Source organism: Patagioenas fasciata, chromosome Z, assembly GCF_037038585.1.
Source record: "Patagioenas fasciata isolate bPatFas1 chromosome Z, bPatFas1.hap1, whole genome shotgun sequence".
Classification (NCBI taxonomy): Eukaryota; Metazoa; Chordata; class Aves; order Columbiformes; family Columbidae; genus Patagioenas; species Patagioenas fasciata.
The window spans coordinates 54,888,079-54,899,555 of NC_092560.1; the positions used below are offsets into that span (position 1 = coordinate 54,888,079).

Below are 11,477 nucleotides of genomic sequence, written 5' to 3' on the forward strand. Positions count from 1 at the left end.
GATCGAACGGGCGGGCCGGGCGAGAGTAAGGAGTCTAATTCAATGTGAATTTACCATCCGTACTCTTTAATGAACTCTTAAACAACACTGAATATCAATGTCCCCGAGACCACGTTTTTCCAAGCCTTATATACTCTATACCAAAAGGCCATGCGGCAAGTGCAGGCTACAATTGGTTACACTCACAGTCACTCATCCCCCCCCACTATGGTGATTGGCTGCAGGGCACTGTTCACAGACTGTTCATGCGCAGCGGCAACGCCCCTCCTGCAGCCTGGGTCGAGGGCAGAGCAGCTTCTGTTTACTTTCTTTTTGTCTCTGGTGTCTCAGGGAAATCCTTCCGTGTAGCACAGCCGCATCAAGCCCTGGCTTGTTCACAGCACACAGCCAGTAACTCTCCACAGTGAATGATTAGAGAGATTTCAGGAAGAGCCAAACAGAGAGCATTTCAGTAATAAATAGCAATAAAGCAGCATTTCTTCTGTTTCCTTCCCCCCTCTCCCTTCTGCCCCTTTCCAGAAGAGGTGATATCAGCAGCCTTCAATTCTTATGGATCTGGAGCATCCCCTGATGCAGACACAATATGTCAGAAAAGGGGGTGCTTGAAGCCCCAGCTGAGTGAGGAGACAGTCCAGGACACCTCAAGATCAATCACACTCCTCCGAACCAAGAGGTGGGTGTTCCTGGCAATCTCAGGTGCCACAGCACAGCGATACTTGTGTTCAGGGAGCCGGTCAAATGACCCATCTCCTATTCTGTAAAGGTGTCTGATTTTGATCAGGTAACCCCTGAACTGAGCCCCATCCACTCCTAGGTGGTCTCCAGACTCCTGCCTTCAGGAACAGTGTCCCAGGAGACCTTTGTGCTGAAGACGGAGGCAAAGGAGCCATAAAGTACCTCAGTCCTGTCTGCTTCTAATCTTAGAAAGCGCAGCAGCAGGCCCTCGTTCACCCTGTCTATTCTTTTACTGTAAGGAAACAACGTCAGCTCATCTTGCTGCCCTCACCCTCCCCTGTACATATGAAATCCAGATTAGCTTTGGCATCATCCTTGCATTTTTTTGGTTTTAGAAGTTTCTTTCTTCAATTAGCCAATTTACAGTATCAATGTCAGCTCAGCTGGATATTTACTCAGGACCTCAGGGATTGTTTTTTAAAAAAAACCCAACAAACTCTGCACTTCATTATCAGCCTTGCACCAGACTGACAAATAAACAAATCTTCCCCATGCAACAAAGCTTGCCTAATAGTAAGGAATGAGAAGATTATTTTGTGCTACTTTTCAATTGATACAGAGACACAAGAGAGAACAAGGAAAGCCCAATGGTTATCGTGGCTGCGAAGGCCAACATTTACATCCCTGTCCTTCAGTCAGAGCTCAAATTGGCTGGGAAAGAATGCCTTTTAAAAATACTGTTATTGCAAAGCAGCAGAGTGTACTCTTAGTTCATAGGTTAACAAGTAGTTAATAAATGAAATCTCATTAAATTTCATCGGAAGCTCACTTTTTATTATAGTAAAGGAGGCTGAAGTTTCACCTGGATAATTGGGTGAAGGGGAACAATCCCAGCACATCAGCACTGACAGGGAGCAGCAGCGCTTGGTCTTCCAGAGCTGTTCTCTTTCCGCTCCCACACTCTCCTTCTCATCCCTTGTGTTGGTGCAAGGCCCAAGTGCTCTGGCAGGTTGGTCACTGTCCTGCTGCGTGGCAGTCCTGTGACCGCAGGCAGGGACATACAGTGGACACTTCAGTGACAGAGCTGGCCTCAGAACAGCCTTCCATGAAGAAAGGTGATCTCCTGAGGATAATGCCGGAAGGTTTAGGTCTTCTTCCAAGGTTTCTCTCCAGCACACGCCAAGAACGTGACCAGCAGGTCAAAACACCAGTACGCACCAGTACAGAGCTAAACACCGCGAGTGTGAAGCATGAGGGCACGCAGCAGTGTCCTCTCACAGCCCGGCCTCCTGCCAGACACCTGACGGACCAGCCGAGCAGGGTCTGGGCTGTGCCCGTGAGCACTGGACACTCTGCGGAAGCTGCCCCAGGACAATCATCCTGGGCTGGCCCCGCACAACCACCGTTTCCAGCCCCCGCCTCTCAGCGCAGCTTGGAGAGGCCCTTTGTCCCTCCGAGGAAGGATGGTGAATGAGCATGAGCATGAGCACGAGCAGGCCATGTTTGCATGGCACAGATGAGATGCAAGCCTGCACATCATGTACGGGAGGTGGGATGAGCCGAACCCGAGAGACCACAAATGTCATCAGCTGTTCCTTGGGGTTCCCTGAAGGCCTGTGGGACAGACAGTGTCTCGAGGTCACTTCACGTTAGGGGGAAACCACCTGAACGCAGTACTGGGTTGTGCTTCCTTGGACTGCGGTCCCCGTGTTCATTCCTCGTGACGTGGGACATCGGAGATGAGTGCGGGCAGGGTGACACACTGCAGGGCTGGGAGTGGCAACAGCAGGTGAGAGAGACACTGTGACTCCTGCCTCTGTGTGTAAAAGGGGCAGACTCTGTCTCTGAGCATCCCTGGGTGCATAAGGAGTCCGTGAGGCCAGCTCAGGTGTGGACACCTGAGAGAAGCCTGCTATTTCCAGGTGTGCCTCGAGGAACAAACCCCGTGGGCCCAGTGAGCTTCATATCCGCTGCCTTGGACAGGCTCATTGCCAGTGCTTCTGTCTGCTCCATCACCCTTGCCTGTGATTCTGGGTTGTGCTCTCAAAAGTGCCAGTGCACTCAGAGGCGTTCTGGGGTCCGCGGAAAAGGCAGATGTCAAACCCAGCTTCACGAAGGGCTCTTTATTAAAATCCAGCCACTCTCCTGAGAAGAGCTGCTCCTCCGCACGCCTCAGCATCAGCGGCAGCACAGGGCTCGCAGGGTCCATCGCGGCCTTGGCTGCTCCCTCGGAGAGCTCAGGATGATGATGACAGTCTGCGCTACCAGGGAGCGGATGGAGGGCTCGCTGTCTTCTGCCAAGGTCTGAAGGGCTGCAAGGGAAAGAAGCAGAGTTGAGATGACCTCCCACGTCTGCAGAGACCCCCAGGCATTCCCTCTCGACCATGCTCCCTACTCACCGCTGCAGATCTCCGCCAGCTTCCTCTGGCTTGGATTCGTCAGGTGCCGTGCAGCGAGCCCTGGGCACAGAGTTCCGTCAGCCCCTGCTCCCTCCCCTCATCAGGGCTGGCCCCAGGGAAGAGCAGGGGCCAAGCTGGTGGGACTGAGCTAGGCGGGAACCATGGCCGCCTGCATGGGCAGGACTGGGAGAGGGAAGCCAACGCCCTGCACGGGGCAGCTGGGGCTCTGGCAGCCACAGGGCTGCTCCTTGCTGCCAGGGCAGCGGCGAGGACTGGGGCCAGGCTGCCAAGAGAGGGACCCATGGGGCTGTGACCCACCGATGAACCTCACGGCCGCCTCTCGCAAGCTGGCCTGAGCATCCTTCAGGTACGACAGGCTCTGAATCAAGAATTCTTGAGCTCTGCTGCTGTCCTGCTTCAGCTGGAGAGAGCACAAGGGGATGGGCACGTCACTGTCCATTCCCAGTTGGCTGGACCAGTCCCTGCTCCCAGACCCAGCCATTCCCCTTCCCGCCCCGGCCATTCCCATGTCCCAGCCAGGAGCCCTGCGGGGCTGAGGCTGAAAGAGAGACACAGGTCAAGGTGCCCAGGGTTGCTGAGAGCTCTCCCTCCCGCTGGGTATGGGGAGGGCAGCGGGGCAGAGAGAAGAGCCCTTGGGGGCTCTGCTCTTGAGGACAGGCCACAAGGATGCAGGTCCAGGCTGCAGCAGGGCAGGCGAGGCACATGTGCAGAGCCTACAGCCCAGACGTGTAGGGTGGCCCTCGTCCCGCCTGGGCCCTGAGCCTTGGGGGTTGTCCTCACCAAGCTCTCTCCAATCTGCCATGTCTGCTGTGTCCGCACTAGGTGCTTGAGCGGTTTCCAGTTGAGGAGCTCTGCAGCAGCAAGAAGGGCTTCCCCAGCAGCCTGCGGAACAGAGGAAACTGGGAGATGGCACCACGGTCTGGAGCGGGAGACCTTGTGTCTCCCTCCTCTGGACTTTGGTCCTGGGCTGATTCTGCCCTTAGGGAGCTGGGACATGCCCTGGCCCAAACGTCCAGGGCTCTCTTCCCCGCATCAGTGCTGAGCTTTGAAACCTGTACCTTGGCCACGCTCTGCGTTTGGTCACTCATCCGGAAGAAGAGAGGGAGCAGGCCGAGTCGCACCACGTTCTTCATCTCCCTCTTGTCGTTCCCCACCGCCATCTTCATCAGGTCTCTGAAGAGGCTGATGGAGCTCTCTCTCAGCTGGCTCAGCTCCTGGGAGGGAGAAGCACAGTAGAGCTGGAGCACCAGCAGCTCTCTGCCCATGGTGAGCAGAAGCCCCAGCATGGCTGATGTGAGGGGAGATGCTCCAGGGCGGCATTCTGCACGCTGGAGATGTGGGCCAGATCTGCTGCCCTGGGTCCGTGAAAGGCCACTCAAGAGACTTGTTCTGGGAGTGCCTGTTCCTCCAAGTGCCCTCCCAGCCACCCAGCATCCCCCACCAGCTTCGGCAGCCATGGTGGGAAGAGCTGCGGGAGCAGCTGTCGGGGAGGAGCTGTGCTGGGCTGCAGAACACGGAAGCCATCCCACAAGAGCCCAGGGCCCACCCGTGGGGCTCGGGCTTCCACATCAGCCTTACGTCATCCAAGAGGGGCAGGAGGAATTCTGCCATCTGCACAGCGACGTGGCTGGCCTCCTTCCTCTCCAGCTGAGCCATGACGGTTCTGAAGACCAGCAGAGCCTTCGTGGTGGCAGCCTTATAGCCAAACAGCAGAACCCTCATGAGGTCTGGCAGGATGATCTTCATTTTTCTTGCCTGTGTGAAGAAAAGTGTTTCCCTTTTGGGACCAGGTCCACGCCTGGAAAGCGCCCCAGGCAGCCAGCAGGCCCCACCATGGAAGGGAGGGCCTTTGGAGCAGTCACCCCGTTGCCTGACTGCCAGCCAAGGCCAAGCCCTCACCCCCTGCCCCGACCCTCGGCTGCCAACACGGTTCCCCTTGGCGACGCCCTTACTCACCATCTCGACTGTCTCTGACAGTGTCATGATGCCCCTGAGCACCAGGGAGAGCATGGCTGGCCTTTCTTCCTTCAGGAACCTGAAGTCTAGGTAGGTTGCAGCAAACGTCCTGTCTCCCAGATCTCTGCTGGCCAGCATCTGAAAGCAGGGCGGCAGTGAGCGACCGGCAGAGCTGCTGGGGCTCCTGGCAGCGTGCAGCTCCTGGTTCCCAGCGCAGCCCAGGCACAGGGCAGCGGGGGCTTTTTCCGGTAACTCACAGCCAAGCGAACGAGGCAGTAGTCCTCCAGGTGTGTGCAGAAGAGCCTGCTCTTCAGGTCCCAGAGCTGGCTGAGCAGCTCCCTCAAAATGCTCCGCACAGTCTGGGGCACGGAGAACATCACCTCCCACAGCGCCAGGGCAGTGCTGCAAGCCAGAGCGCTCTGTCAGCAGGGCAGCCTTGGCCACAGCAGCATGGCCGCGCTCAGCCCTGCAGGATGGTTGGGATGCCCTGGGCAGCAGCAGAGGGCTGAGCTGGTGCTCCCTGTGGGCTGGGCAGGAGCGCGGGGTGTGCTCAGGCTTGCTTGTTCAGCTTTGCCTGCTGTGGGCCTGGCTGACCCCCTGGGCTGGAACACATGGTGGGATGGAGGGTCCTGCTCCTCGCGTGTGTCCTGCAGGATTCCTTGGCTCTGGCAGCCAGAGCGTCTCCAGGCCCCTCTCCCCACAGGGAACAAGCCCTCGTGGCGTGTGGGGACAGTACCTGTCTCCTCCTGGAGCGACCTGCAGCAGTGTTGTCACCACCTCCTGAGGGCATTTGTCAGCCATGGGGACCATTAGGGACTCCACGCTCTGCCGGGCTGGGACTGTCTTGATGCATCCCAGGGTTTTGTGGATGCAGCTCGTGATCTTTGGCACCTGGAGGGGACACAGGTGAGGATGGCGCAGCCACTGGAGTGCGGCCATTTCCTCAGCTGCCCTTGCCATCCCTCTGTGCCGCCTTGAGGTGGCTTCAGGTGCCCGAGACACCGGGGTTTGGGAGGAAGAGAGGGATGGAGGGAGGAACAAGGTCTGACAGGGCTGAAGGGCGGGGCAATCCAGCAACAGGCTGTAGGCCACTTACATCCACCAGCCACAAGTCCGGGTTTCCCTTGGCCATGTCCAGAACACTTCTGGCCGCCTCCTTGCCAAAGGTGCTGGAGTCGGTCGTTGCCTCGATGAACACCCGGACAAGGTCTGACCTCTCAGAAGGCTGGAGGTACTCCGCAAAGCACTAAGGGAGGAAGGGAGGCAGCGCAGCCATGTCACACTGAGGGCCCTGAAGCTGCTGCTTAGCTGGGCAGTGCCAGCAGCCCTGCAGAGGCACCCGGCAGTGCTGGCGGCAGTGCCCGCAGCAACGCTGGCAGCAGGGGCAGCAGTGACTGCTGGGGAGGATGAGAAGAGAGGGCCCAGGGTGAGGGAGGAGGGTTGGGGTCATGGGCACAAGGTGTGGACCCTGCTGCCAGCCAGGGCTTGCTGGTGGCCGGGAGGACGGGGGCTGCTGCTGGGACACTGGAGCGCAGCCCTCGCATCGTCCCTGCTCAGGGACAGCAGGAAGCCTCTCAGCAGGGACAGGGAGGCCACGCCAGCCCGCTGTTTGTGGACGCCTTCGCTCTCACCATTCCCCTGCTGATGCCACGGCCAAGAGTACCAGCAAGGGGGGAGCTCGTTACCTCGATAATGTGAGTGGCGCTGGGCGAAGTGCGCAAGGAGGTGGTCTCGGCTTCCAAGTCCCCTTGGAGCTGTGTATTCTCCTCTGTCAGTGTCGCCCCTAAAGAGCAGGGCAAACACAGAAGAGTCGACAAGATGCAGCAGCTTCCCCAATACTGGAAAAAGCTTTGATCTTGGAATGGCCGAGGAGGGAGTTTATGACCCGCCATCAGGGGAGGAGGTGGTGGAGAACGGTGCCACGGAAAGGCTGACCCGCCTCCAGTGTACGTGTGCGAATGGTTCTGGCCCTGGAAACTCCAAGGTCCTAGAGCTCTGCATGCAGCCCCACAGTTCAGTCCCCAATGCCTGGAATAATGGTGACGTGGGGGACAGCTCGCCTGGCCGGAGTGCCGCGGGGCAGGGATACAGGCTAGCTGGGAGAGACGGGAAGATGCGGCGTGGGGCTGCCTCCCATGCTCCTGTGGAGCAGCTGAGCTACATGGCACCATCAACAGCCTGGGAGAGAGCGTGGGGGTCAGGAGCAGAGGAAGGGCAGTGCTGGTGACAAGGTAGTGCCTCCAGCAAGCAGCACAACTGTCTGTGGCAACCCGTCAGGAAGACGAGCAGAGCTACTGGGTGATGTTGGTGTGCAGGGGAACCCGTCCCACCACAGCTTCTCTTACAGCGTTGCTGATACTTGAATTGGAAGAGGAGACAAAGAGCGTCCAAAGCCAAGCGGCTGGTCTCTTCTTCCTTGAATGAGAGGAGTAGCAGGAGATGTCCCAGCAGCTGTCCAATGATTGGCATTTGCATCCATGCACAGGAGGCGTGTCTCTCCTCATTGGGATCGGCCTGGGCGAGGGATGAGGAAGAGCAGAGGGCTTGAGGGCACCTGGGGCCAAAGCCCTGAACCCATGTGTGTGCCCAGGGCTGGATCCAGGTGGGTCAGAGGTTTGCATGGCCCTGCGGAACCCGTCTTGCCGAACAGCCCCATGCGGGGAAAGCTGCCAGGCCTGTGCTCCCTCCAGGCTCCTTGGGCAGCCCCAGCCGAAACAGGACTGGGGCAGAGCTGGCTCCTGGCAGAGCGGGGTGTGCCTGGTCGTTACCTTTAGTGAGGAGTAGTTGGCCAGCAGGAAGCTGAGCACCCTCATCCTGCCCACGGCCCTCTCCCGCACAGATGCCCTCTCCGAGGTGGTGAAGGTCAAGAGCATCTGGGGAGAGAGAAGCTGCTGGTGAGCCCTGGGAGCAGCCACCACTCCAGTGCTCAAGTCCTGGGCGGGACTCGCCCAGTCCATTAAAGCTTCCTCTGATCTGGAGCAAAGCCTCTAGTGGTTTCGTGCCCTGGGGTCCACGGCAGGCTTGGGACAAATGCCCCCGGCCAGCCCTCTAGCCAGGCAGGAAGGCAGATGCCACCCTGTGTGGCCACTGTGCTGTGGAAGAGCCTGGTGGGCAGCCCCTGGTTCCCCCAGGGAGGTGGGCACCACCCTGCAGTGCGCTCTCTGCATGGCACGGGGTGGGACTGTCCACTCAGCAGTGGGCACCCTGTCCCCCAGGGTGAAGAACAGCCCTTGTCAAGCCCACTCTTTGCACATGCCAGACCTGGAAGATACTCTGCATCGTCTCGATGACTCCGGAGGTGGGAGAGTTGAGCACCACTGCAACTAGCATGGTGTCCATGCCTTTCATGGTCTGCAAGGGAGACAACGAGTTGTGGCCGTGTTTCCCGCTGTCCCCCTCACCCCCGGGACACTGAGCTGAACTCCCAGCACCAAGGCAGGACTCGTGGGCTGCTTTGTCACCCAGCACTTACTGTGAAGTACAGGAAAGGTTTCAGGTCCTGCATTTCTTCTTTTGGAGGAAGCAGGAAGATGCTGGAGAAGCACGTGCGGAGGAGGCCTATCTCTTTCCCCTCCAGCACCGCCTCCACGAAGCTGCAAAGAGAGAGAGGCCGGTTGGACACTGGTGCGGGGAGCAGTGCCCGGAGGCCTCGTGCAGGTGGACACGGGGCTGTGGGGCAGGAGTCCCCGGGAGGGATGGGCAGGTACCTCATCTCGGCCATGGCAAACATGGCGCTCCGCCGCACCGCTGTGTGCAGCTGGTCCCTGGGCTCTTCTTCCAGCAGCACCTGCAGTGCACAGCCAGGATTGGAGCTGGCAGCTTGCCAGCACCCAGTGCCATCAGCCCCTTGCCCCGCCCAACGCTGTCCTTACAAGCGCTGGTGCTGGGGGCCTTGTCCCCTTCCCCGGAGCCAGCACCTATCCCCTCACCTTGATATTCTCTGCCAGTTTGTATCTCTGGCAGAACAGATCTAGGCCCTGGGACAAACCGTTGTACGTTGCGGCTCTGAAGAGCATAGCCACGCTTTTAAGGAACTTCAGCTTCCGTTCCTCATCCTGGCAGCCGGGGGACAGAGAGACAAACAGGGAGCATGAGATGGGGACACACGGCCAGTGGCACTGCAGCGCTGGGGGTGCAGCGCCAGATGGACACCTGGCAGAAGCAGCTCTGCCCAGCCAGAGCCCTCCAGCAGCCCTGCAGCAGAGCCCCTGTCAGCAGACACCAGCTCAGCCGCCTTCCAAATGGCCACAGTTACCTTTTCCGGGCTGCTGACAAAGGCCGTGATGACATCCACATGTTCTGGTTCCAGGTGGTACACTGGTAACCAGCTGGCATCTAAGAAAGGAGGAGAGCAGGGAGGGCTACAGGGAGGGTACGCAGGCAGGAAAGAGCAGAGGAAGGAGCTCTGCCCCCCATCCAGCCCTGTGCCGTTTGCCCTGGCACAGTCTTCCCCTGCATGTCAGTGCTGGAGGGTGCCCGGCAGATGGGCTGCGATGCTGGAGCCAGGCAGGATGCGGGAAGCCCCCAGTGCAGCGGGTGAAGAACTCGCTTCAGCCCGCAGAGGATGAGCTGGGGCTGGCTCCCAGCTCGGAGCAGCCCTGCCATTCAGGCAGCATCACGCCCACCACCCGTGGGACGCCCCTGCCAGCGTGCAGGGAAACGTGATCCTGGCGTTGAACAGGGAGCTCTCACTGGCCCCCCGCTCTTTCCAGAAAATCAGGGCCCCTCACTCACCCATCTCCAGTTGCTGGGCCAGGCATAGCACATGGGACTCCACTGGAGAGCTGCTCTCCTGAGGAGCCCTGTCCTCCTTCAGGGCCATCCTGAGAAGTTTCTCCGCCATCTTTCGGGTTGGAGGAAAGAGGCTGGGCTGGTGAAGGGGGAAGCTTTGGCGCAACGCCACGAGTCTGCCAGGGGCAGTGGGGAAGGACGGGGGTTGTGCTCGAGGAGTCCTCGCCACGAGTCTGCCGGGGGCAGCGGGGAAGGACGTGGGTTGCGCTCGAGGAGTCCTCGCCACGAGTCTGCCGGGGGCAGAGGGGAGTCTGCCGGGGGCAGCTAGAATTAGGATATGGTTGGATTCGATGACCTCAGGGGTCGCTTCCAACCAAAAGAAGTCTCCGATTCTGCAGTTCTCTGAAAGAGGTGGGCTGCGCTCGGGGGCCAGTCGCCGTCTCCGTGCTCGCACACCCTCTCCTGTCACCGTCCTGCCGGACAGTGTGGGCTGGGGCCCGCAGCTGCGCTGAGCACATGCGGTGCAGTGGGCGTCACCAAGTGAGGTCACAACGGGCCCCACTGTGACCCTGCACTTGGGCGGGGACGGGCAGGGTGTCCCATTAGCAGGCACAGGCCAGCTTAGCCCTGGGCACCTGGGTGTCCTTGGGGTGCCTTCCAGGACCCCCTTTGCCCTCATTTCTCCTCGGGACCTCCCTGTTGCCCTCCACTGTGTCCCAGAGCCTGGTGTTCAGCTGGCTGGCTGCTCAGAACAGCAGCGAAGCTGCTCCTTTGGTGGCTCTGTAGAGATTTCTAGGGATTTCCGAGGGTGGGTAGCACAGAGGATGGACTTTGTTTAAGGTGTCTGCTGTCTCACCGCTTACAGAAGCTCTCAGTGGCTTGAGGATAAACTAACCATGTAACCACGTGACAAAGCGGTGGAGCTGGCCGAGCACGAAAGGAGAAATCCAGGTGGTGAGGGGGTGAAAAAGGTGGAAAGGCTGAGGTACTAGATGCCGCCTTTGCCTCAGTCTTTAATACTCAGAACAGTTGTGCTCCAGGTACCCAGATCTTGAGTAACTTCACTCATCGCTTACAAGAGAACTGTATCATCAGGCCTAGTCAACATGGGTTTATGAAAGGTTTGACCAACCTGATGTCGCTCTACAAGAAGATGACCCAAGTAGTAGCTGAGGGAAAGGCTGTGGATGTTGTGTACTTAGACTTCAGTAAGGCCTTTGACACCATAACGCACAGCATTCTCCTGGAGAAGCTGCAGCTCATGGGCTGGGTGGGTAGACTCTGCGATGGATAAAGAATTGGCTGGAGGGCTGGGCCCAAAGAGTTGTGGTGAACGGAGCCAAATCCAGTTGGTGGCCGGTCAGGAGGGGCTGTTCACAGTATCACAGTATGTTTGGGATTGGAAGGGACCTCAAAAGATCATCTAGTCCAATCCCCCTGCTGGAGCAGGAACACCTAGGTGAGGTCGCACAGGAATGTGTCCAGGCGGGCTTTGAATGTCTCCAGGGAAGGAGACTCCACAACCTCCCTGGGTAGCCTGTTCCAGTGCTCTGTTACCCTCACTGAGAAGAAGTTCTTTCTCAAATTTAAGTGGAACCTGTTGTGTTCCAGCTTGATCCCATTGCCCCGTGTCCTATCATTGTTTGCCACTGAGAAGAGCCTGACTCCATCCTCGTGGCACTCACCCTTTATATA

At 58.7% G+C, this 11,477-nt stretch overlaps 2 protein-coding genes across 2 annotated transcripts; both read right to left on the minus strand.

Annotated features, from left to right (window-relative positions):
• Window positions 1–1,697: 1,697 nt before the first annotated feature.
• Window positions 1,698–7,561, minus strand: LOC139826493 (maestro heat-like repeat-containing protein family member 6). The gene is made up of 12 exons (XM_071802461.1): window positions 7,397–7,561; window positions 6,737–6,834; window positions 6,148–6,297; window positions 5,788–5,942; window positions 5,309–5,453; window positions 5,052–5,189; window positions 4,674–4,850; window positions 4,154–4,309; window positions 3,876–3,977; window positions 3,393–3,495; window positions 3,075–3,134; window positions 1,698–2,987 (listed from the first exon to the last, which is right to left on the minus strand). Exons 1-12 carry the CDS (start codon window positions 7,524–7,526, stop codon window positions 2,854–2,856), a joined length of 1,548 nt encoding a protein of 515 aa, XP_071658562.1. The 5' UTR covers window positions 7,527–7,561; the 3' UTR covers window positions 1,698–2,853.
• LOC139826562 (maestro heat-like repeat-containing protein family member 7) lies at window positions 7,552–9,894 on the minus strand. Its single transcript, XM_071802696.1, has 8 exons — window positions 9,786–9,894; window positions 9,307–9,503; window positions 8,981–9,106; window positions 8,759–8,838; window positions 8,524–8,644; window positions 8,313–8,402; window positions 7,820–7,924; window positions 7,552–7,605 (listed from the first exon to the last, which is right to left on the minus strand). Exons 1-8 carry the CDS (start codon window positions 9,892–9,894, stop codon window positions 7,552–7,554), a joined length of 882 nt encoding a protein of 293 aa, XP_071658797.1.
• Between the last annotated feature and the right edge of the window lie 1,583 nt (window positions 9,895–11,477).